The following is a 27,253-nucleotide window of genomic DNA, read 5'->3' as shown; positions in this document are numbered from 1 at the left end:
AAAACCACTACTTTCGATTTGCTGATATTGACTTGCATCCCCACACTTCTACAAAAATGCTCAAGGGATAGTAAGTGCTCTTGCAAAACAAGAGTTGATTTAGCAATCATAATAAGGTCATCTGCATACAAAAAAAGCCTTATAACAAACTTGCCCAAATAGATACCATCATCCCCTTGCAAATTTAACCACTCCTCAAGCTTGTTGATATATATACCAAAAAGGGTAGGAGACAGTGGGCAACCTTGCTTGACCCCGATATCGCTTCTAAAACTTTCATAAATGCCTGCTAAAGTTCTAATTTTGACTTTCACTTCTTCATACAACCTATGCACAACTGCTCTCAAATGTTTAACAACCCCAAGTTCCTCCATTCTGTGCCAAAGCTTATCCCTAAGAACCGTGTCAAACACTTTTCTGAATCAAGAAAGCAACAAAAAACTTCTTCCTTTTTCTCCCAAACTTTTTCAATGCTGTGCCTTAAAGTTATATAATGATCAACTGTGGAATGTTTAGGTCTAAAACCTGTTTGCCCTTTAACATGCTTATCTCTTTCTTCTGCCCACTTGCTAATTTTATTTTCTAGCATGCTTCCAAATAGCTTTGCAAACAAAGGGTTTATCATGATGGTCCTATAATTGGAGGGATTATTGACGTTACCACTCTTGAAAAGAGGTATTGCTAGACTAGTGTCAAATCTGTGGGGAGCCCCTATTGTATGATGTCGTTGAAAATTTTTGTAATGTAAGGTGCAAGGATCTTTGAGCCCCACTTTAGATATTCTGCTTAGAGTTCAACTAAGTCTTTTGCTTTTCCAACACCCAACTTCTTGATACCATCTCTACCTCTTGCACCGTGGAGAGTTCAATATCAGTGTTGACCAAAGATGGAGGGTCAACCTTGGGATCCTACTCATAAAATTGTCTTACATAATCAAACCATTTAAAAACTATAATACTATTTCTAGATTATATCTTTCTCAATCGAAGCTCCTTCCAAAATAATTTGAGATTATTTTTCCAAAAAAAAAATTCTTCCTTAAAAATTAACCTTTACCTTTCAAAATAAACAACCTACCATGTTAGCCACTGAATTTCTCTTGAGATATAATCTCGAAGCACTCTCGCCACCTTATACTCCGGATACATCTTTACACCAAATTTTCATGGCGTATAAAGGAAGATATATAATACACATATTTTTCAAAAAAAAATTAACCTTTACCTTTCCAAATAAACAACCTACCATGTTAGCCACCGAATTTCTCGAGATATAATCTCGAAGCACTCTCGCCACCTTATACTCCGGATGCATCTTTACACCGAATTTTCATGGCTTATAAAGGAAGATATATAATACACATTTTTATTACATGATTGTATAATATTGGAGCAGCGCCCATTTTTGCCGTACGTTCATACTTTTGTTGCTGCATTTTAACACATAAGATGTGTTAAAGCATTTTGCTATATTACATAATAATAATAATTACCTTTCTACCATCAAAATCAGATCATACGAGAAACAGAGCAACCTTCTTATGATATGGATATCATTCTTTCATCGCTTTGTTGATTGTGCTCAGTACTATAAGACACCACGTTCGCATATGTGTGGTGGCTGCTTGAAGGAACTTTATCTCATTCTCGTTCATCATACACAATATGTTCATCTCACACAATATAAAGAACAGAATGAATTAATCGCGTAGCAACCATGGCTACACATACTGCTACTTCCTGCATCATAAGGCCACAAGCTACAGTTCCCCACTTTTCACATAAACGCAAGGTCTTCAATCTATTGCATTCAAATTGTCTACCAAAATTCACCCCCTTTCTTCAAAAAGGCTGGCTCTGCCATGCCATTAACATTAATCTCTCCAGATTGAATGTGAGAAAGGCCGGATCAAAATTGGCCAGGACTGGCCGCATCATTTCTTCCGTCGCAGCTCTGCCCGGAGCGCTTCTCTTTGACTGCGACGGCGTGCTAGTTGACACTGAACGCGATGGCCACAGGGTTTCTTTCAATGAAGCCTTCTCAGAGGTTAAACCATTAACCTGCAATTATTATAAGCTGAACGAATGCTTTAATGCATCATTATGCTATAAAACTTGGGTCGCCTTTTGTTGTGAATCAATTTCAATTGAATCTGTACATGCAGAAAGGCTTGAATGTGACCTGGGACGTGGATCTTTACGGAGAACTACTCAAAATTGGCGGTGGAAAAGAACGGTAATCGTGCCTTTCCCACAGTTCTGGCAGTGGTCCCCATAACTGGCTTTTTTCTTCTCCAGTAATTGAATTCCTTCACAACTGCTCTAAATTCGTGTTGTCAAATTTACAATCTCAGGCCAAATCCAAATGCTACGGAGTTTTTGGTGGGTAAATTGATGGTGTTGCTATTCTCTACCAAGGTTCAAATCCTGTAGACTTGTTTGTCCTTAGTGGATTTTTTTTGCCCATGTAAGGTCCATTTCAATTGATTGAGGATAGTACTAAGTGCTGAGAGAATTTGACAGAATAGATACCCAGTGGCTGCATCTTAGCAGCACGATTGCTTCCATGAGTTGAAGTATCTCCACTGTAATGTCCGACATTGTAATATCCCATATTGAAACTTTCACTTGTTGAGAAGAAGCATCTATCAAAACAAATGCTTCAGAGTTCTGTTTCTAAGAATAGATGCAAGTGTTGTGATGGCGCCCTGCCTGGCAAACGTCACTTGATTTTGCTAAGCACACGAGATACTCTTGCTCCCTCCTATCAACAGCTGATCAAACAAACAATGGAAAACGAATTTAGATTCTTACATTTTGGAATATCTTGTATTTCATAGAAAGATTTATTTTAATTCCAGATTTATATGCTTGGGTGGTCATATTTCTAGAGGTGCAAACTTTTCTTCTAATTTTTCATTTAATTTTTTTTTTCACCTCAAGGACTTGATATCTCTCTATGCATAATAGATTCCAAGCTAAAATGAATCTACATTAGTTTTTATATACATGTGTATGTATTATGTGTCAACTCCATGTTGAACATAGAAGGAATTAGAGATCTTCCTCATACTAAGCAAGTATGCAGCCCACCATTGAAATGTTTTAACCTTACAAATAAGTTTACTTTCCATTGAAATATTTTTTGTTACTAATATTTTTTAAATGGCACATCTGGACAGACTTTATATTAAACACTGAAGGAAATATACTTCTCCTTCTCCATCGCATTGAACTGTAAAAAGAACGCAATCATCTCATCCACTGTCTTTGTTTCACATCATGTAATAAATACTATTACTGCATTCCATTCCTTAGTACATTTCTAGAAATGTAACGTTTGCAATGTCTAGAATGGTAACATATATAGTGCTTAGAACCGTAACATTTTAATTCAATTTCCACACTTACAATTAGACAACCTACCATTTGATCCCTTTTCCCTATTATTTTATAATGAAGACAGAAGACTTGGATTGGACCATCAGGAATTTCAAAGCTCAATTTGAGATTGGGGGATTAAACCTGCTATGATCTCAGGTTCTATTTGCCACTTGGGATTCGTAGATAACACCGTCTTGATTGGAGAAGCAACACCCAGAGAAGCCAATTGTTTTAAAAAAACCATCAATTTGTTTCTCAAAGTTTTAAGACGATTGATTAATGATGATAAGTCCAAGACCTTTTCAACACCCATTTTGTAGTCTAAGTTCATATAAGTTGATTGCTTAACTTCCCTAGGTCTTCTCTGCCTAGCAATATATGGGTATCCCTTTGGTTGCCAACGATGCTGGAGACTTGTCCTGGGAGTAATCCGTGTCCAAGTTAGGAAAAAACTTCAAAAATGAACATTTTATTGCCTTTATTTAGTTGGAAGGATCAACTTAATTAATATATTCTCACGGGTAATTCTAGTCTTCTTATTCTCAACCCTAGTAGCCCCACAAAAAGCTAGAGAAAAAAGAAAAAAAATAAAGAAAGACTTTTACTTGGGAGGACCCCAATTGGATATAAATTAGTTTCCAATAGCCTGGAAAAATATTTGCACTTCAAAGAGTATGGGGTCAGTGACTCCCAAAAATGAAGCATTTCAACACAACTTTATAAAACAAACTTATTAGGTGATACTATAATGATAGCTCAAATCTGTGGGCACATAGCTACAAAGAAAAATATGTTCAAAATCTTTCATGACAGGGCTTCTTGTCACAAAATCTAGCGGGCCTTAGAGAGGGGTACCCTACAAGGCTAAAACTAGACCAAGTGACAACAATGGGGTGATGGCCCACAGTCACCACATCTAAAACTCTTTGCTCTTTACAGATTTTCGCTGATGGTTGGAGTCTTGGTATGAGAGAAGGTCACCTAAGATAGATACTCAAATGTTAGGGTACAATGTGACTCAAATAGGCACTCTACAAGAAAGACACAACAATGGCTCAAGGCTCCAATTGGAGGCAATTCACTTTCTATATAGAGACCTAGGGAGGGCAATCTATGACCTAGGGTTTGATCCTAGGGAGGGCAATCACGGTCTAGGGTTTGATTAATTGGTTGAGTGTTGGAGAGACCTATGAAAGTTTCATCTATCACAGTAATTGGAAATTATTTTCTTAATTGTTAATTTATTTAAGAATTTATTTGTGACGACAAATATCAAATAATTCACAGTATGATTTTCACCAATAAACTGTGGAAGAAAATAGCGCTGAAATTGAGAAAATACTAGCGCACACACACAATAATTAACACAATTATTTTTGGACAAATGTCCCCGGAAAAACCCACCTTGGGAAAACTGGTGCAATCGTTGAGGGTTTTATTATTATGTAGTAGTGAAATTATCTGAGTACAAGCTGGATGTCGAAACTGGCAATCCTGCAGAGAAAAATACTAGCAAAAATATATTGAGGGTAATTACCCTCACTTTGAGCAATCTGGACACTTGACTGCTACTGCAAAGCAAGCCGTCCAATTGCGCCTGCGCAAGCTCTGCGTCAACCTGAAGCTGCCTACAACACGTGCTACCCGAATCGTCTGCTAATCAAGTCGTCTTGCCTGCTGCTGATTGGGAAAACACTTATCCAGCACTCTGGAACCTCTGCCTGGCCTTTGGAAATGAAAACATCTTCCTTCCTCAGCAAATTGAATTGCCCACTAAAGCTTTTGCGCTAGGACTGCACAACCTCCTGGAGAAATCTCTGCCTTTCTGCAAATGCACTCACCGGATCTGGAAATCTTCCTCTGGCTTCACTGTCGCTGCCCCTCACTGTCTCTTGAATTCTTCCAACACTGCTAGCTCTCTGAAAATCGAATCCTCCAAGGAAATCGAATTCTCTGTGGTTCTCACAAGTGTCTCTAGTGTATTCTCCATCTACCCATCGACTTCTTTTTATAATCCTTTGTTGGAGCACCAACTCCAATGACCAAGATTAAAACTTAATCAAGGGCCTAGATTAATTCCTTGTCGATCCGTGTGAGTTTCTAGAGAATTCTCACCTTATCTCAATTAATACTGATTAATTAACCATATTCCCTAAATTTAGACTTAGGAAATATTTAAAAATCGGCTAATAATCTAATTGAGTCATCTCTAGGTGGAATTTCTAGAAACAATTTATGGGTTTTGGAGATCTCATGTGTTTTAGCCTCTCCACAAATTTTCGAGACTAGAACACCTCCGATGCTACAAAAATTAACACTCCCTCTTAGCGAGGAAGGTGTTCTAGTGCTGCACCACTGCAACTACAACACCCTGTCTCTGTATAACTCTTTGTCGTGATGTTGATGTTTGGCCACTGTGACCGCCTGCCACTGTTGATTTGGGGTAGCATCAGATGTGCTCTAGCCACAAAACTTGGTGGAGAGGCTAAGGCACATGAGATCTCCAATACCCAGAAAGGGTTTGGGCAGATTCTAAACAGTTTGGGAGATATTAAAATAATTAATATTTTTAATATAATCCCCAAGTCTAAACTCAAGGAAAATAAAATATTAATGAGAATTAATATGAAACTATGTTAGAATGGTCCAAAAGTCATGGATCAAGCCAGATCTAATCCTAGCCGTTGATTAGGGACTTAATCTCGGCCGTTGATTTGTCAACAAGAAAAGTATAAGATGAGGCTTGAGGGTCACTTGGAGAACACACTGAGGGAGACTAGTCAGTTCAATTTTTGGAGTGGGGTTAGTTGAGAAATTGAACCAGTGGTCTAGTGAGCAGTCAGGAGGCAGCAAGTATGGAACAAAGAGATGGGAGATCAGTGCAGAGGCAGAAAAGGCAGACGCAGGGCCAGAGGGAGCCACGCAGAGGCAGCAGAGACTGTGCAGAGCCAGCAGGGCCTGCGTCATCCACGCAGAGGCTGTAGGAGTGACGCAGAAGGCTAGAGAGGCTGCGCAGAGTCTCAATAGGCTGACGCAGAGGGTTTCAGGCCACACAGAGGTCAACAGGGCTGACGCTGGGTTCAGAAGAAGTGTTGAAGAATTTGTCTATCTATGGGTAAGCCAATTTGGCACCCTATTGTACTAGAAAATTGTTGAATAATAAAATCCTCCCTTGCTGCACCGGTTTTCCCACATTGGGTTTTTCCAGGGACATTAGTCCAAAATATTTGTGTCAATGTGTTGATTCTTGTGCATATGTTTGTTTTTGTATTACGGTGTGATATCTGTAGCAATATTTATTTTAATGTTTATTGAAGTGATTTCATGAATAACTTATGGTGGAATAAGTAGGAAAAGTAAATCAGTTACTGCAGTGATAGAATTTTCACATGGTATCAGAGCAAGTAATCAGAGACAGAAAGGGAAAATCAGTTATGGGTCGAGACCATGATGCAGAGGCATCCACCTCAGGGGACTCACACAGATTTTCAGAAGATTGCACAAGAGAAAGAGATTTCGATTTCTCTATGTTGGCTTCCAGGCTGGAAGAAGAAGTGGCGTGCATGACTAGTGCTGCATCATCAGAAGTATGGTATATAGACAGTGGAGCCTCGTGGCATATGATGGGAATCAGGGAGTGTTTCTCAGAATATCGAGAAGAGAAGATGAACTTTCAGATCACCATGGGGAACAAGGCAAAGTGTACTCCAGTAGGGAAGGGTACCATAGTTTTTCAGACAGAATCGGGAGAGTGGTTCCGTGCCACAAATGTGCTGCATGTACCAGGATTGGGGATGAACTTACTTTTCGTGTCACAACTACAAGGCAAGGGCTATGACGTCTACTTCATCAAGGAAAAGGTATACGTCAAACACTTGAGCTGGAAAAAGAAAGTGCAGATCGGGATCAAAAGTAATCGGTTGTATAGATTACAACTAGAATCACCAATGGCACTAATAGGCAATCATGGGGACAAGGACTTGAACGAACTATGGCACAGAAGGATGGGTCACTTGCACCATGGAGCTCTGAGAATTCTCAGGAGCACTGTAACAGGAGTTCCGGATCTGAGTATAGAACGAGATGATGTATGCAGGGGATGCGCTCTAGGAAAGTATGCCAAGGCGGCATTTCCTAGGAGCAAACACAGGGCCAAGAGTGTACTAGGATTGATACACTCAGATATCTGCGGACCTATGTCCGTCAAAGCTCTCAGTGGTGCCAAGTATTTCCTTACCTTCATTGATGACCACTCGAGGAAAACTTGGATTTATTTTCTGAAAACCAAGGATGAGGTTTTTTGTCGATTCAAGGAGTTCAAGGCTCTGGTGGAGAATCTGACTGGGAAGAAAATAAAAGTTTTGCGCTCAGATAATGGTGGAGAGTATGTCGATAAGGACTTCACTGATTATTGCGCTAAGGAGGGCATCAGAAGAGAGTGGACAACTCCCTACAATCCGAAGCAGAATGGGGTAGCAGAAAGAAAGAATAGGACTATTGTAGAAGCAACTAGGGCTATGCTGTACAATCAGGATATGCCAAAATTCTTGTGGGCGGAAGCATGCAACACAACTGTCTATGTTCAGAACAGGACTCCTCATCGGGCATTGGGAAAGATTACTCCAAAGAAAGTCTTCACTGGGAAGATGCCTGAAGTCAATGATTTCAGGATATTTGGGAGTTTGGCATATTGCCGCATACCCAAAGAAAAGAGGAAGAAGCTGGATCAGACTGCGGAAAAGGGATATCTGGTGGGATATAGTGAGAACGCTAAGGCATACAGAATCTATCTTCCAAGGAGCAGGAAGGTAGTAGTACGACGAGATGTAAAGTTCATGGAGGACAAAGCTTTCAAAAGATCTCGCGAAATGCCTTCCGAGGAGCAGTGGAAAGAGGATCCGTTGGTCATTCCTCTTCAACCAACAAAAGTGAAGAATTCTTCCTCAGGTCAAGAAGATTCTCAAGATGAGGAGGAGGAGTGAACAGAAGCACCTGCTGGCAGAGAAAGAACTAGCAGGGAACTTCGTCAGATTCTGCGTGATGCAGAGAACTTCATCGGTGAGCCAAGGAACAGTAAGAGGGAGCGAAAACAACTAGACAGATATCAGGCGTTAGTAGCTCAGGATGGAGAGCCTGCCAACTTCAAGGAGGCAGCTTAGCATCAGGTCTGGCTAGATGCGATGGTAGAGGAGTATAACTCCATAATGGTGAACAATGTCTGGGAGGTGGTGTCAAGACCTCAAGACAGATCTGTGGTAGGTTCAAGATGGATCTACAAGATCAAACAACTAACTTGCATAATAACTAACTATTTACTTATATATTTATATTTAATTCGTAATATATATATATTTACATATTATTCCATATTATATTAATGATTTAAGGTTTTTGATTTTATAATTATATATATAGTTAATTCATGATATACATACATATTTATTTATTATTCCATATTAATGATTTAAGGTTATTAATGGTTAATGTTTGATTTAGTGATTACATTTTTTGGTAATAAATATAACAAAACTAACTTTCATAATAATTAACTAACCATTTATTTATATAATTATAATTAGAGAAAAGGCCTAGTAATAACTAATTGATTCATTCTCTTGATTATTAAATACAAACTTTACCTTTATTCAAATGTTGGTAATAGATATGACAAAAATTTTGGTAATAAATATAACAAAAATAGCTTTTCCTATCCCTTTCGCTCGGTCTAGTCAGGTTGGCTAGTCAAATTTAGCCGTTTCTCAGTCAAATTGCCTAGTCCAATGTAACCGTTTCCTAGTCAAGTATAGCCGTTGGAAGATCTTCTCTCCCTATTTAACATGCAGCCATGATCTGATTCTTCAAGTTGTCCTGACGATGAACCACACTCGTTGGTTCGAAACGCGTTGACAAAAGTATTATAATGTGATTTCCGCCGAAAAAAACCTTCTCAAAAACTTGATATGGATCACATAAGCTTAAATTCAACAAGCTCAAATATGTTGCGGACGACAGTGTTGAGAAATACAAGGCCAAGTTTGTGGCTAAGGGGTATGCTCAAAAGGAAGGGATTGACAATGAGGAAACCTTCGCCCCGGTAGCCAGGTATACATCTATTAGGACCGTGATATTTCTTGCAGCCCAGATGGGATGGGAGATCCATCAGATGGATGTCAAGACGACATTTCTAAACGGGGTAATAGAAGAAGAGGTATACATTGAACAACCAAAGGGCTTTGAAACTCATGAGAAGAAGTCTCATGTATGCAGACTAAAGAAAGCCTTGTATGGGTTGAAGCAGGCACCGAGAGCATGGTATGGTCGAATAGATGGCTACTTGCAGAAGATGGGGTTTGTCAAGAGTGACACGGATCCGAATCTCTACTATTTGGTCGTAGAGAATGAGCCGCTTATCTTAGTATTATATGTGGATGATCTCTTTCTGACAAGATCATCCAGACTCATTGAGGACTGCAAGAAGAATCTAGCCACAGAGTTCGATATGAAGGATCTAGGATGAATGCACTACTTCCTAGGGTTGGAAGTTTGGCAGCAGAAAGGAGAAATCTTCCTTGGGCAAGGGAGGTATGCTACAGAAATCCTGAAAAGATTCGGGATGGGAGACTGTAGATTTATGGCTACGCCAATGATCACCAACTGGAAGAATATTGATGCATCAGAAGACAAGGATGTCGATCCCACCATATATCGGCAGCTCATAGGGTCCCTGATGTATCTGGTCAATACCAGGCTAGATATTTGCTACGCTGTTAACACCCTTAGTCAGTTCATGGTGGAACCAAAGAGGGCACACTGGGCAGAATCCAAACATGTTCTCAGGTATTTACAGGGAACAATTGATTATGGGTTCTTATGCACCAAGGGGAAGGATATTAGGTTGAGTGGATTTATTGATGTAGATTGGGCAAGAAGTTCAGTGGATCGGAAAAGTACCTCTGGGTACTGTTTCAACATTGGATCAAGAATGACCTCCTGGTGCAGTAGGAAACAGAAGTCCGTGGCTCTGAGCTCATCTGAGGCAGAATATATGGCAGCAAGCACAGCTTCGTGTGAGGCCATATGGCTTAGAAAACTGCTGGTGAACCTATTTAGAAGAAATATGGAGGCGACCAGGATCATGTGCGATAATCAGAGTTGCATCAAACTATCTAAGAATCCAGTGTTTCATGATAGGTCGAAGCATATTGATATCCGATGTCACTTTGTCAGAAATTGTGTCCAATGAGGAGCTGTACAGTTGAGCTACACTCCTATAGGAAAACAGGTCGCAGATATTCTCACGAAGGCCCTTGGAAAGTCAAAATTTGACTACTTCAGGGAAAAGATGGGGATGGTAAATAACCCCTTTCAGAAGTAGAAGTGAGTGTGTTAGTAGCACGAATGAAGAGGGAGTTGCAGTGTTGGGAGAAAGGACCAGCAACATCACAGATGCAGAGGGAGTTGTTGTACAGATGCAGCAGTGGCAGAGCCATGGGTAGCAGTACAGGATACAACAATGCAGAGGATGTTGGGTAGGAAGGCTTAACATTAGCACAGGAACCGATGTCGGATGATGAAGGTGATGCTCAGTGAGGAGTATTGCCAAAGCACAGTCCTCGCTAAGAGGGAATGTTGATTTGGAGTAGCATCGGATGTGCTCTAGCCACGAAACTTGGTGGAGAGGCTAAGGCACATGAGATCTCCAATACCCAGAAAGGGTTTGGGCAGATTCTAAACAGTTTGGGAGATATTAAAATAATTAATATTTTTAATGTAATCCCTAAGTCTAAACTTAGGGAAAATAAAATATTAATGTGAATTAATATGAAACTGTGTTAGAATGGTCCAAAAGTCATGGATCAAGCCAGATCTAATCTTAGCCGTTGATTAGGGACTTAATCTCGGCTGTTGATTTGTCAACAAGAAAAGTATAAGAGGAGGCTTGAGGGTCACTTGGAGAACACACTGAGGGAGACCAGTCAGTTCAATTTTTGGAGCGGGGTTAGTTGAGAAATTGAACCAGTGGTCTGGTGAGCAGTCAGGAGGCAACAAGTATGGAACAAAGAGACAGGAGATCAGTGCAGAGGCAGAAAAGGTAGACACAGGGCCAGAGGGAGCCACGCAGAGGCAACAGAGACTACGCAGAGCCAACAGGGCCTGTGTCATCCACGCAGAGGTTGCAAGAGTGACACAAAAGGCTAGAGAGGCTGCACAGAGTCTCAACAGGGTGATGCAGAGGGTTTCAGACCACGCAAAGGTTAGTAGGGCTGACACTGGTTTTAGAAGAAGTGTTGAAGAATTTTTCTATCTGTGGGTAAGCCAGTTTGGCACCCTATTGTACTAGAAAATTGCTGAATAATAAAATCCTCCCTTGCTGCACCGGTTTTCCCACATTGGGTTTTTCCGGGGACATTAGTCCAAAATATCTGTGTCAATGTGTTGATTCTTGTGCATATGTTTGTTTCTGTATTACAGTGTGATATCTGCAGCAATATTTATTTTAATGTTTATTGAAGTGATTTCATGAATAACTTATGGTGGAATAAGTAGGAAAAGTAAATCAGTTACTGCAGTGATAGAATTTTCACGGCCACTGCCCACCAACCACTATGCAACTTTGATGCTGCATCTGTGTTGTTGTTGACCCTGCTATACTACTGCCAACTCTGCATCTGCACTGCAACTCCCTCTGATCTGTTGCTACTGCAACTGAGAAGCATCTTAAATACTGGATCAACTCTGTTTAGTATGAGGCATCTGTCTCCTGAGACTCTGACTTCTACTAGCCACTGCACTGTCTACTGAAGAATCTACACTGCTACTGACTCTGCCATTGTGCCGCTATGCACTGCTGCTAATACTGCACTGCGCTCCTCAATACCTGACTGCTACTAGTCTGTAACTGTCACTTTGGAATTTGACTGCATCACTGACATTGATCCGTCCTGCTACTGAATATTGTGGGCTCTCATGGCAAGGAAATGATCCATGAGGAGGACTCCTCAGTGGACCCTGCACTATCTCTGAAATTTCTGGGACTCCTCAGTGGTCCTTGCCCTATCTCCTAGAGGTATGCCTGTAAACATGGCAAACTCTTCCTCTAGCATGGAGGACAACTTGTCAATCTCCGCGGACGTTGCTGCCTAGTCCTGCTTCTCTTGCTTGTCCTTCTTTCTAAGAGGACATTGTGTGCTGTAGTGGCTGAGCTCACCACATCTGAAGCATTTGACCTTTGATAGGTCCTTCTTCTTCTTCTTCTGCTCCCCCTGCCCTTGAATGGGACCCTTAGATTCTAGGGCCACATCCTCCTCCTCACTCTTCGGTCCCTTACTACTGCTACCGCTGATGGTACTCTTCAATAGAGCCCTCCTCAACTCCTCTTGTTGTAGATCAGACCACATCTTGTCCCACTTCGACAAGGTATCTCTACCTAAGATACTCTAGACAAATACCTGCCAATCCTCTGAGACACTATTTAGTGCCAATCGTACAAGCTCTGTGGGTTGGGGTGCCTCCCTAACGACTGACAGTTGATCTCAGACTTCTTGAATTCGAGTGAGAAAGGCATCTATTCTCTCGCCCTTCTACATCCTAGTACTCCGCAACTTTTCCTAGAGAAATATCTTCCGCTGCTCGGAAAAACTCTGAAACAGCTTAGACAGAGCATCCCACAGCTCCCTGGTTGTTACCTTGTTTGCCACATGTGAGGCTAGATGATCTCAGACTCCATCGAAAATCATCCTCTTTGCCTTTGCCATTTCCTTCCTGTACTCCTTTAGCTGATGGGGGTCCCAGGGAACTGCTACCACATTTTCTACAGAGGTCTTCAAGCCATGTTCATCCAGAAGGAAAGACATCCTAGCCTTCCAGATGACATAGTTGGAGGCTCCCTCCAATCTGTCCTGATCTCTAAGCCCTGTTGTTGCCATCTCTGAATCTGTCCAAAATTCCCTCTTTCCCTCTGCTTGGCTGCTGGACTGCTACTCGCACTCCCTCATGGAGTGAGGAAATCTGCTGCCGAAAACTTAGATCTCTAAAACGTGAGATCCCCTGAGAGAAATTTTCCCTGTGTGTGTGCTTGTCTCTTCCACCCGCCGCTGATTCTGCTTGGCAAAATCCTTTGTGTCCAACCAAGGAATCTACTCAACGAAAAACTAAGCTGCTGCTGGAATCACTATCCTGGGCACCAACAATTCGAACTGCTTGTCTGGGTACTACACAGCCTCTCAGAATTTCGACCTGTTGCTTCCTCTGAACAACGAAATTCCCTTCTTCGCTTCTGAGCTTCCCGACTGATCACTCATGCTCTGATTCCATGTGAAAATTTCATCTATCACAATAATTGGAAATTATTTTCTTGAGTGTTAATTTATTTAACAATTTATCTGCTATGGCAAATATCAAATAATTCACACTGTGATTTTCACCTATAAACTGCGGAAGAAAATAGCGTTGGAAATTGAGAAAATACTAGCACACACACAATAATTAACACAATTATTTTTGGACAAATGTCGCCGAAAAAAAGCCAACTTGGGAAAACTAGTGCAATCGCTGAGGGTTTTATTATTATGCAGCAATGAAATTATCTGAGTACAATTTAGATGCCGAAACTGGCAATCTTGCAGAGAAAAATACTGGAAAAAATATAGAGGGAAATTATCCTCACTTTTGTTGAAATTTCTAAGTATTACCCATTAGAAATTTTATCTGTATTCTCTGGTTTATTTCGCCTACTTGTTTAATTACTAACAAGTTATTTAACCATAAAAATACTGAAATAAACACAATACAATCTCAACCATCTACAAATCAGCAGCTGAAAGAAATGAACAAACACATAGGGGACACCGTTATTTTTGGACAAACGTCCCCGGAAAAACCCAACTTGGGAAAACTGGTGCAGTAGTTTTGAGGGTTTTATTATTAAGCAACTCTTTTCTGAGTACATTGGGTGCCAAACTGGCTCGCCTGACAGAGATACAAAATCTGGCAGTAATACCTCTCTTAAGAAGCAGATATTCAGAAAGTCTACCGCATGAAACCCTCTCTAGCACAATTTGAAGCTCAGCGTCAGCCCTCTTGGCCTCTGCGTCGGCCCTCTGAGGCTCTGCACAGCCTCTCTGACACTCTGCGTCACTCCTACAGCCTCTGCGTGGATGACGCAGGCCCTTCTGGCCTCTGCGCAGTCTCCGCTGCCTCTGTGTGGCTCCCTCTGGCTCTGCGTCTACCTCTCTTCCTCTATGTTGGTCTCTCGACACTATCTCTGCCTCTTTGCCTCATACTCACTGCCCCTCGTTGCAAACTGATCATTGATTCGATTTCTCTTAGCAAACCCCGGTCTAGAAAATCGAATAACTGATCACTCTGGTGTATTCTCCAATTGACCCTGAAGCCTCCTCTTATACTTTTCCTGTTGGTCCTTCAACGATTGAGATTACGTCTCTAATCAACGACTAAGATTAGATTTGGCTTGATCCATGTCATTTAGAACCTTCTAACCCAGTTTTATATTAATACCCATTAATATTTTATTTTTCCTAAGTTTAGACTTAGGAACCCCATTAAAAATATTAATTATTTTAATATCTCCTTAACCGGGTAGAATCTGCCCAAACCATTTCTGGGTCTTGGAGATCTCATGTGCTTTAGCCTCTCCACCAATTTTCATGGCTAGAGCACATTCGATGCTACCCAAAATCAACAATCCCTCTTAGCGAGGACTGTGCTCTAGTAGTACTCCAACAACGAGCATCACCCTGATTATACCGCACCGGTACTTGTGTTGATGCTAGGCCTCCCCGCCCAACATCCTCTGCACTACTGCATCCTGTACTGCTGCTCATGGCTCTACCACTGCCATTGCTACATCTGTACGACAGCTAACTCTGCATCTGTGCTGTTGCTGGTCCTTTCTCCCAACATTGCATCTGCACTGCAGTTCTCTCTCATCATGCTGCATCGTGCTACTGCTACTGCACTGCAACTCAGTTACTGAGAAGTATGTAACTTATCGACCCAACTATCGACATCCTTGTCAGGCTAGAAACCCTCCCGATGCTGAAGCTCTCTCTACTGCTATATTGTGCTCCCTCTACTGCCTTTGCGCTGCTGCAACAACTTTGTGCCTCTCGCACTACTGCAAGCCTCTCTGTGCCATCTCGCACTGCAACAACCTCCTCTGTGCCTCTCGCATTGCTGCGATCCTCTCTGCGCTGCTAGGGACTACTACACTTTTAGCACTCTCTACCGCTTCATCCACATCCGTTTCTACCGACATCTTCCATCCTGCTACTCTCACTTCGGGGCTCCCGTAGCCAGGTATGATCCAAGAGTTTGGGTACCTCAAGGATCCTGCCCCTCATCGCCTGTAGTCTTCTTGACTACAACTCGATGCCCCCCCACCTCTTCTCTAGAGGTACATGAGCGCTCATGGCACAATTTTCATCCTCCTCTACCTCCTTTTCTGCCTTCGCTGGCGCTGCCTTGGAGTCAGACGCCTCTCCCTTACTCTTCTTCCTCGGACACTGGTTTGCATAATGCCCTAGTTCCCCATAGTTGAAGCACTTTATCTTGGAGAGGTCATTTTTCTTCCTCTTCCCATGCTCCCCTGCAAATGCCAGAGCTGCATCCTCTTCCTCCTCTTTCTTGACCCGGGCTCCTTTGCTGCTGCCTCCTGCCTTGGTCAGTCGTCTGATCTCTTCTTGGCGAAGAACTGCCCACAATTCTTCCCATCCTAGAAGAATCGCCTTGCCCAAAATACTTTGGACAAATGTCTCCCACTCTTTGGACACTGTGTTTAGGGCTGCCCTCACCATTAATTCTTGATCTGGCGTGGCCCCTATGGAAGTCAGTTGGTCCCAGGTCTCCTGCAACCTACTGAGGGAGTGATCTATCTGCTCCCCCTTCTGCATCTGGTACGACCACAGTTGATTCTCTAGAAGCATCCTTCTCTGCACGGAAGTGCCTTGATACAATTTCGTCAAGGTGTCCCACATTCCCTTTGTTGTCTCCTTCTCGGCAATATGCTGGACCACATGATCCTTGACCCCGTCAAGGATTATGCATTTCGCCTTGGCCATCACATCCTCATACTTCTCATTTTCAGTTGGGTCGACTGGGATAGCCACGGTTATCAAGGCGAAGGCCTTGATGCGATGTTTATCTAGAATGGACAGGATCGTGGCCTTCCAGATGACAAAGTTGGACACCCCGTCTAGCTTGTCCTAATCCCTCAGTCCATTCATGACCATCTCTTTGCTCTTCTTTTCGACTCCTCTGAGTCTCTACTTCCCTCTGGAAGTTCTCTCTTCGACTACTTCTGAGTCTCTACTTCCTGCTTGGAAGTTCTTTGCTAGACTCCCTCTGAGTCTCGATTTCCCTCCTGGAAATCCTCCTGCCAATCGTCGAATCACACTTCTTCGCTCTCTTATGCACCTGCAACACTGATTTGGATTTCTTGGCTAGAAATCCGCCTAAGTAGTGACTCCCTTCTACCTTGGTTTTGCCCCATTAGGTATTGTTCTGTCTCTGCAGCAACAACACCCCGCCAACTTCACTCCCCGCAATCTGCCCACAGCTTCCTATGCCCCAACAACTGAAAAGACTGAGCCTCTAGGCTCTGCGCATTCCCGACACTGGCTGAATTGCTCCACTAACCAACTGCGTCAACCCTCTTGGTCTCTGCGTGGCTCTTCGTGAGCCTCTTCAACCCTCCCTAGCCTCTGTGCTAGGCTGCTAGCCTCTCTCTGGCTCGAACTGATGACGCAGTCCCTCTGCGTCAACCCTTCTCTGTTGCCTTCTGCTAGGAACAACTTCTGTCACTCAGGACAGTTGTTTCTGCTGCAAATGCTCTGATTCAGCTGGTGCCTTCAACTCTCCTGTAATCTGCAACGCTTCGATACCCAGTTGAAATTTCTAAGTATTACCCGTTAGAAATTTTATCTGTATTCTCTGGTATATTTCGCTTACTTGTTTAATTACTAACAAGTTATTTAACCATATAAATACTGAAATAAACACAATATAGTCTCAACCATCTACAATTCAACAACTAAAAGAAATGAACAAACACACAAGGGAAACCGTTATTTTTGGAGAAACATCCCCGGAAAAACCCAACTTGGGAAAACCTGTGCAACAGTTTCGAGGGTTTTATTATTAAGCAACTCTTTTTTGAGTACATTGGGTGCCAAACTGGCTCACTCGACAGAGATACAAAATCTGGCAGTAATACCTCTCTTCAGAAGCAGATATTCGGAAAGTTTGCCCCACGAAACCCTCTCCAGCATAATCTGAAGTTCAATGTCAGCCCTCTAGCCTCTACGTCAGCCTGAAACCCTCTGCGTCAGCCCTTTGGGGCTCTGCGTAGCCTCTTTGACCCTTTGTGTCACTCCTGTAGCCTCTGCGTGGATGATGTAGGCCCTTCTGGCCTCTGCGCAGTCTCTGCTGCCTCTGCGTGGCTCCCTTCGGCTCTGCGTCTGCCTTTTTGCCTCTGCGCTGGTCTCCCGACACTATCTCTGCCTCTTTGCCTCGTACTCACTGTCCCTTGCTTCAAATTGATCTTGATTCGATTTCTCTTAGCAAACCCTGCTCTAGAAAATTGAATGACTCATCACTCTAGTGTATTCTCCAACTGACCCTCAAGCCTCCTCTTATACTTTTCCTGTTGGTCCTTCAATGACCAATATTACATCTCTAATCAACGACTAAGATTAGATTTGGCTTGATCCATGTCATTTAGGACCTTCTAACCCAGTTTTATATTAATACCCGTTAATATTTTATTTTTCCTAAGTTTAGACTTAGGAACTCCATTAAAAATATTAATTATTTTAATATCTGCTTAATCGGGTAGAATTTGCCCAAACCATTTCTGGGTCTTGGAGATCTCATGTGCTTTAACAGATCCACCAATTTTCATGGCTAGAGCACATTCGATGCTACCCCAAATCGACAACTTTGAGCAATCTCGACACTAGACTACCACTGAAAGGCAAGCCGTCCAATTGGGCCTGCGCAGGCTCTACGTCAATCTAAAGTTGCCTACCACATGTGATGCCTGAATTGTCTGCTAATCAAGCCGTCTTGCCTGTTGCTGACTGGGAAAACGCTTATCCGACACTCTGGAACCTCTGCCCGACCTCTGGAATTGAAAACGTCTTCCTTCCTCAACAAATCAAATTGCCCACTGAAGCTTCTGTGCTGGGACTGCATAACCCCCTGAAGAAATCTCTGCCTCTCTGTAAATGCACTTGAGGATCTGGAAATCTTCCTCTAGCTTCACTCTCTCTGCCCCTCACTGTCTCTGCTTCCCTACTGAAGCTCAAATTCTTCTAGCACTGCTGGCTCTTTGAAAATCAAACCCTCCAACGAAATCGAACTCTCTGTGGTTATCACAAGTGTCCCCAGTGTATTCTCCATCTACCCATCGACTTGTTCTTATAATCCTTTGTTGGAGCACCGACCAAGATTAAAACTTAGTCAAGGGCCTAGATTAATTCCTTGTCGATTTGTGTGAGTTTATGGAGAATTCTCACTTTATCTCAATTAATACTTATTAATTAACCATATTCCCTATGTTTAGACTTAGGAAATATTTAAAAATCGGCTAATAATCTAATTGGATCATCTCTAGGTGGAATTTCCAGAAACGACTTCAGGGTTTTGGAGATCTCATGTGTTTTAACCTATCCATAAAGTTTCGATACTAGAACACCTCTGATGCTACAAAAACTAACAAGACCCAGGGCCAAGATGCAAAGAAAGGGTTTCCAATAGTGATTTTCAATGAAACAAAGGTGCATGGAATCCTCAAACAAGCCTCTAAGTTGAAGCAACACAAACTAGGATTTTACCTTGGGGTTACAAACTAGGGCAAACAAATTTATGGATGAGGTTGAAGTAGATGCCCACCAAAAGGAGAGATTTTGTGGCAAATACCCTCCTCTTGATGTTTAGGCTCTCCAATCCCCAAAATGTTCCTTGCCTAGGAATTTGCACTACACCCTAGTTCATGAACTTATCCTTGAAAGGAACTGCAAGAAACCCCATCTCCAGTGCTAAGAAAATGATGAAACTTCAGCCCCACGCTCCTTGGCTAAAACCCAACAAAAGCTAGAAAAGGGTTTGGCCTGAATCCAACCTTCCAAATTCGGCCTCCTCTATGGCCTACACCCTCCAAATTGCTCCAAGAATACGGCTTGCAAGGAATGGCTACGGAATCCTCCTCCAAGGTCTGAAAGGGAAACAAACACCACTCCAAGTATTTCCTCTAACGTCCACGGCAAAGGTCAGCCTCAAGGATTGATACTCTACCCACCAAGTGAGCTCCCAGTGCTACCTCTACGTTGGCTCAGGTAGTGTGAAATTCACACTGCAAAACAATAAGCGCAACCAGCTCCCAAACTCTCCCAACGGCTGACAATCCTACCTATCTTCCTCTCTGGAAAATCTCACACCCACACTCCATTGCAAGACACCACCAACAAACTCGACCTCCTCTTCACTGCGTCCTCTGGTAATACGCACCACCTGGAAGTGAATGCCATTGCTGGAAATCACAATAAGGTCCTCCTCCTGAAGAAATGCAGAAAACCTTCCTAAAGTGGCACTCGAAGTCCCTTGAAGAAAGGGTGAGCTCTTCGCCTGAAGAACTCGTGCTAAACAGCCAGTGACTCGACTAAGCAGCTTGAGAAACCAAAGACAAATCGATATACCAAAAATATGAATGCGATGAGGAGAGTTGCCTTCCTTATATAGATTTCATGGAGCACTTTTCCCTCCAATTCGTCCTCCATCATGGGCCCTCACTTAACCACCATCATGTAAAACTTAACCACCTCCATGCAAACCGGACTAGGGGGTGCGTATTTCCCTAGTGAGGGTGGTCCCCATGTGTAACTTAACTACAACACAAATAACTTTTCCCAAGGCTAATCTCTTAATAAAATCGAATAGGGTCCACTAGCTCCAAAATTGGCCCCATAAAACAAAAATTAATCTTGTTCCAAAATAATTTAGGAAGGGACATGACAAGTGCAGAGGCTTTAGAGGGTCAGCGCAGAGACTAGCAGCAGTCATAAATCCAGCAAAAGACGCATCATGCTGAACACTTGTTCAATAATTTTGGATGCTTTTCCGTTGCTGATGCAGTAGCAACATCAGTTGGAGAAGGTTCTAGTACAGATGCAGTGTTGGCAGTGGTAGTGTCAGCAGCAGTGCAGATGCAACATTTGCGCAATAGTTGGTGGGTAGTGATGTTAGACATCAACAGTGCAGAGGGAGATGTTACAGAGAAGTGTGATGCTTCAACAGGTTGCATTACTAGAGCACATTCCTCGCTAAGAGAGTGTTGATTTTTGGTAGCATCGGATGTGCTCTAAGCCTCAAAATTTGTAGGGAGGCTTGGACACATGTATTCCACAATACCCATAAATTGTTTTGGGAAATTCCACCTGGAGATAGTTTTATTAAATAATTAAAGGGTATTAATCTAACTGTGGGTGAAAATTTTATAAGAAGACGAGGATCAAGCCAAAATGATCTGAGCCATTGATTAGAATCTAATCTAGGCTGTTGGTTCTCAACAAAAGGATTATAAGAGGACGCTTGACGGGTATTTGGAAAACACATCGAGTGGGAGATCAGAGATCGAATTTCTGAAGAGAGCAGCGTAGCTGTTGCCGGAGAGAAGTTTGAAGTGATTTCTTGTAGTGAGGGGCAAGGATAGTTCTAGTTGGAGATTTTTCCTGATCCGGGAATACTCAGCAGAGGAGGCAGAGAGAGATCCGGGAGAGGCAGCATAGAGGCTACGCTGGGTAGCATAGGCTGACGCAGAGGCAGCGTAGAGCCTTGAGGAGATCCGTATTTTTGTTGGAGAGATTGATTTCTGAAGCCGGAAGCCGGGGTGTGAGACTGGGAGGACAAAATCGAAGTCTCAGAGGCAAATCGATCAGTAGAAGGGGTGACACTGTCCCTAGAAGCTGTGACGTTGGGCCTACGCAGTGACTGCGCAGAGGCAGCAAGGGACAAGCCATTCTGTGGCTGGATCAGTCGGGATCGCCAGTGATAGTGTGAGGTATTTCTCACTAATCTTCTGTCAGTCATATTCTCTGTACTGGATAGCCAACAAGGCATCCAGAGATTGTATTCAGAAAACTACTGCTTAATAATACAAACCCTTAGCTGTTGCATCGGTTTTCCCACACTGGGTTTTTCCGGGGACATTTGTCCAAAAATAACTATGTAGATGTGTGTGGTGTTTATTTCTCTCCTATGTTGTATTTAGTTTTCACAATTTTTATTTGTGTAGGCTACAGTTTATTTAATTCGATATTTGTTGTAGCACACAACAAGTAAATTGGTTAATCGAATTAACAATTAGAAGAATTAACATCGGTTGCTGCAGTAGGAATCAGGTAACCGTTTTTTCACAGAGAGGAGGTGCATCGCAGTCCGAGCAGTAGTGACGCAGTGACTGCGTGGGTGTACCAGATCAGTGCCGGATTTCCCAGTGATAGGGTGAGATCATCTCACTATATTTTTGCCCAATTAGATTTATGTATAGGATTTCCAGTTTGGGCATCCGAAGAATTGTACTTAGAAATTACTGCATAATAATACAAACTCTTAGCTGTTGCACCGGTTTTCCCACATTGGTTTTTTTCAGGGACATTTGTCCAAAAACAACAGTGTCACTTGTGTGTGCTATTTCTTTCTTGCTTAGTTCTTGTTTCCGCATGTTATTTATGTTGTGAAGGCTGCAGTTGTATTTAGTTCGATGTTCACTGTGTAATACTGTACATAACTTGGAAAAGAATTAGCAATTAGGAGAAATAACCTCAGATTGCTGCAGTAGTTATTTGGGGCTTCCGAATTTTCACACATCCCACATAGAATTCAACAGAGATTGAAGAGATATGAAAGTAGTGGCAAATCGTGTAATGGTAGGACGCATCAACTGTTTGTTGTTGATGAATCTTCTCATCGAGCTAAGCACAAATGCATGATTATATATAAATTTTGTTATGCTCTTGGGTGATTTAGCGATATCCCTCACAAGAGGAATCTTACCTATATCCTCCAACATCAAGTCAATACAATGCGCAGCACAAGGTGTCCAAAACAAGTTAGGATACCTCTCCATAAGCAACCTGCCAGCAACAACATAATTTGCAGCATTGTCTATTATGAATTGGATAACATTTTGTGGACCTACTTCCTGAATGAAAATGTCCAACAACTCACATAATAAATGTGCATCTTTAATGTGTGCAGACGCATCAACAAATTTCATAAACATTGCCCCCTTGGGGCAACTAACCAAGAAGTTAAGAAGGGTCCTACCCTTCTGGTCAGTCCAACTATTTGACATGACTGTGCATCCAGTGTGTTCCCATGATACCCTAAACTCCTCCAATCTAGCAGTGCAATCAACCTTTTCATCTTGAAGAAGAGGCCCTCTCAACTTTTCAAAGGTAGGGGCTTTGTACCCTGGGCCAACGACAAGAACAACATCAAACATAGGTTGGTAGAATGGGTTTGTCTTGGCAATGTTGAAAGGAACATCACTCCATAGAAGACACTTATTGACCAACCTGTCAGCCTTTGCTTTTTCCTTCTTTTTTTTAAAGTGCCGATTTGATGCCAGATTGTGCACCAGGTGTGGTTCTCGGAACAAAAAAGATGAGAAAATTGAGGGGTTGGGACATGTGGGTGTGGAAGTGATGCTGAAGAACCACTTTCATTTCCCCCCACTCTTGAGGCCCCTACAAGTTGGCTTTTTATTGTTGCCCTGGTGTCTTTTCTCTCCTCTTTATCCATCAACGATTTAATGGTCTGTCGAATGATTTCTGGAGATGGATTTGGGCAAAGTTTTATATTTTGCCTCGGAATTTGCCCCAAGTGGAATTTTAATCTGTTGACACCCCCTGAAATATGCTTGCCACACAACTTGCAAGTCAAATACATTCTATTGACCCCCCCAGATTTGGGTATAGTATCAAGTTCACCATATTCCCACATCGGGTCCGAAAGCCTTGGCATTTTGTTTGAAACTTTGAATTTGAATTTGAACTTGGGCACAAAAAAAATTGAAAAAAAAAAATTCCAATCGCATAAGAAGCAAACACAAATGTAATTGTTGATTTTGAATTTTAAATCCCTCTTCTCACTCACTTGAACACACTTAGATTCACTAAACAAGGGTTTGAATTTTTGTCATTCGATTCTTGAAAGTTGAAAGTTGAAGTTTTGATTCAATCTAGGTTCTAAACAACGTTTTGATTCATATTTCTAAGCAAAAATAAGATAAAGACAAACTAATAGAAATATTTAAGAAGCCATTTGTGTAACAAAGACTAGGAGAGAAATTAAAATACATACTTGGCAGAAACAAATTGACACCTTGAATCTCTCACGTTGAGCAGTGGACAAATCTCCAAATCCACATCACAAAACTAGCAAATCTCCTCCTCTTGGGAATGGAAAACACCTCCTCTCTCCACAGGGATGAATGATAGCAAGAAGAGTGAAAATGAGTATTTTTTTGCCTTTTCCATCACTTATCCGCGACCTGGGCCTAGCTCCATGACTTTTTGGATTGAATCCCGATTTAATCCCGACTTTTTTGAATTAATCCCGTCTTTTTCAATTGGGAAAAAAGGCGCCAAAAAGTTGATCGATTAAATCAGCTAGTCCAAAAAATCCGACTTTGCCGATTTAATCGCGACATTTTGACGAATTTTTCCACACTGGTTTTAACCTCTAAGGGAATGACAAGTCCATGGTACATCCATCAGATAGTAGGTGTCATGTGAAATAGTGATGGAGTGGAGTGGGAGCAAGAGGGAAGGCTCCAAGCCACATGCCATGGTACAAGGGTAGTTGTGATAAAGGAGGTTTGCACCATGGGTGTATGAATGTAGGAGGGAGCAATCATGGTGCATGAGTTATGCCAACCTTCTTCATATGCCTTTTGCCTTTTATCATTTTTTCTTTTTTTTACTGCTCGGGGTTCAAGGGGATGAAAGCACAATGTGTAAGATGTAGCAGAGAAAACCCCCTTAAGGTGGGGTAGTTCATCGCCCACCAGGGGTTGGGACAATCATGGGTTCCTTAATGATGAAAGGGGCACTCATAGGGGTCCTAGGAACTAGGGTGACGACCATAATGATAGGGGGTAGAGCTCATGTTTGGCTTTTGCCCACGTGAAATTTTTTATTGTCCCAGCCATCTTTTGTATTTTGTGGTACATTTCCTATTGTATGTGGTCATATTATATTTTTATCTTTCTTTTTAGTTGCATCAACATCTGGGGCATCGTTCTAGGCCTGACGCAAGGTGTGGACAAGGAGAGGGGGAGGCTATCACCTTGTGGACTTGATGGACAAATGTGGACCCAGATAGGGAAAATGTGAAAAGGGCTTGTAATGACTGAGGGGAGTGAGACAAATGGCATCGAGAAGCGGGACCACACAATAGAAATCAGGGTTTCTCATATAGTGCCACTCCTAAAGCTAGTAGCCAATAAAGGAGATCCCATGGGACTAGGATATAGGATTAACCCCCCAATTGAGGTAAGGGAAAAAAATACAATCAAAGCCCTTTTCTTTCCACCGAATCCCCCCACTAATCCATGCCCAAATGTGCCCAAGAAAAACAACATAAACACCCAATTACATAGTGAAAAATCATACCTTCGGGGTTGGATGACCCACCTTCAAACATATGATCATAATAGATGACTATGAGCAAGGGCATAGAATGGCTGGCTCAGGTGGCGGAGAATAGTAGCACATCGAGCTATTAGGTGGCTGCTGGCTGCGGAGTGAAGACAAATCTAGGAGAAAATTTCTCCTATAAGGGTGACCCACAAGTAGTGGGTAACAAATACAATTGTCCACTTTTTCCACTTATCAAAGGATAAATCAAGAAATTCATCTAACATATGCTAAGGGAATCCATCTCTTACATTTTTTTTGTTATTAGAACAAAGTATTTCAAGATTGAGTGATTTTTAGCTTGCTGGTTTGCATTTTTCTGCAGCATATTTTCATTTTTAGATTAATGCCTACCTTCACCATAGACATCAAATTTGGCACTGGTTTACTTATCTTTGGTGAAGTTGTGTGTGTGTAGATTAGAGAAGCCTCCCTTGGATTTTGTAGGAGTTGGCCTAAAGAGTGGGGATTCATGCTGAGGTGACAGTGGGCACTTGTGTTGTGTGGTACTACCTTAGCATCTCAAAGAACCTTGTTGAGACCACTAAATTGGGGGGTTAACAGGCGCATAACCCTCTTGGGGGGATGCCCCACCTACTTGAGTGATATAAGTACACAACTGAAGTTTCATTTGTATATCATCTGTGATCAATGAGCTTAATTGGCTCTTTTAGTAAAGTGTTCAATCCTATTGACATCCAAATCTAGTGTTTACACATTCTTGTGCTTTCACTGGGTCTTATATCAGTTGTGCACTTGACCTTTCTGTTTCTAGCACATCAGTGGACAGTTCCAGCACATTGTTTTAGTGTGGTTTTTCTCTTTTACAGGTAGGTTTTTGGGTTGTCTGGTTCTGTTTGATCCCCTCATCCCCTCATTATCTTTTGTGATTTCAACATCTGTGGAACTAGGGTTTCTAGATTTTATTTCCCAACATTTACATCTGTTTCTGGTTCTGACTTGTGATATTATATATTTATTGAACATTAGGCATGGTTGCTTGAATATATACCTGCACTACAATTGTCAAGAAGCTTTGAACATAATCTTGTAGAAGTATTCATTCCTGAGTGGTAGTTCTCATCGAAGTCGTTTAGTCTATCCTTGAGAAGGCTTCTTTGTTAGTTATGAGAATCTGTTTTTAATGGTGGAGCATGCAGCTTAGAGAGTCATTTTGTCCTTGCAGAATGACAGCCTACTTTAACAAGACAGGGTGGCCAGATATAGCTCCCAGTACAGAAGGTGAAAGGAAGGAGCTTATAGCTTCTCTTCATAGACGAAAGACGGAATTATTTATGGCTCTCATTGAGAAACGTTTACTTCCTCTCCGTCCAGGTGTTGCCAGGTATAATTTAAATTATATTTTATTGTTTAATAGATGGTTCTCATGTCCAGTGAAGACCATATCACATCTGTTGGATGTCTACCTTGTTTCCTTCATGTGGGAAAGCCAAATTGGGAAAAAGAAAACAGAGACGTAGTAGTGTTTGCCATCTTATTTATGCTCATCCAATTTAGCCTACTTCTTCTATGGTAATGACATAATTTACATACTATTAAATAGGATTTTTGATGTGTTCATTGTCCTTGGCACAATAAATGTTTTTTTTTTTTTTTTTGTGCCAGGGAAGTACTTTTTCATTGCATTTTTGTATTTAGCCTAGAGATGCTTATGTAATCATTCATTATATTAGAGATGATGCAATTTCCAGTCTAATGGACTGTCTTTGGTCAGTCATGGACATTAAAATACATTAATGTAATCTTGTAGTTTGCCTGTGCTTTTCCTTTGGTAAAAAACTCCAAAGAAGTTATATTGGCCATATAAATTTGTTAAAATCTAAGTTATTCACCCGATTGCATCAACTGTCCAGTGAAATCATGATATGTATAGCTAGTCACATTGAAGCTTAGTAGGGGAAGAAAATTTATAGACTGAATATAAACTTCAGATACAGAGAAAAATTGAAAGGTGCTCCACTTGCAAGTACAAATTATTGAAAACATATAATGGCCAATAAATGTGTATATATATGAAAAAGGTACATCCAGTGTACAGCTTACAAAAGGTATTATTAGAAGTTTGAAAGTGGTTGGGGGTGGGTAAGGGCAGGAGGGAATTTATAGCATGAGGGCACTATAAATTTCTAA

The 27,253-nt window shown here is 41.8% G+C and overlaps 1 protein-coding gene across 1 annotated transcript in view; it reads left to right on the top strand.

The window, feature by feature from the left end:
* Positions 1 to 1,610: 1,610 nt before the first annotated feature.
* LOC149205697 (CBBY-like protein) overlaps positions 1,611 to 27,253 on the top strand; it is a 346,883-nt gene continuing 321,240 nt past the window's right edge. Inside the window, exons 1-3 of the mRNA XM_089393529.1 lie at positions 1,611 to 2,046; positions 2,165 to 2,235; positions 26,289 to 26,447. Of these exons, the coding sequence (XP_089249655.1) occupies positions 1,717 to 2,046; positions 2,165 to 2,235; positions 26,289 to 26,447 (560 nt within the window). The 5' untranslated portion in view covers positions 1,611 to 1,716. The remainder of the gene's footprint in view (positions 2,047 to 2,164; positions 2,236 to 26,288; positions 26,448 to 27,253) is intronic.

This window comes from Pinus tabuliformis, chromosome 1_2 (genome assembly GCF_031772625.1).
Source record: "Pinus tabuliformis cultivar Carrire ecotype Pingquan chromosome 1_2, CPIR1, whole genome shotgun sequence".
Taxonomy (NCBI): Eukaryota; Viridiplantae; Streptophyta; class Pinopsida; order Pinales; family Pinaceae; genus Pinus; species Pinus tabuliformis.
Note: the sequence above shows the minus strand (reverse complement) of the source record. Positions and strands in the feature narration are given on the sequence as shown.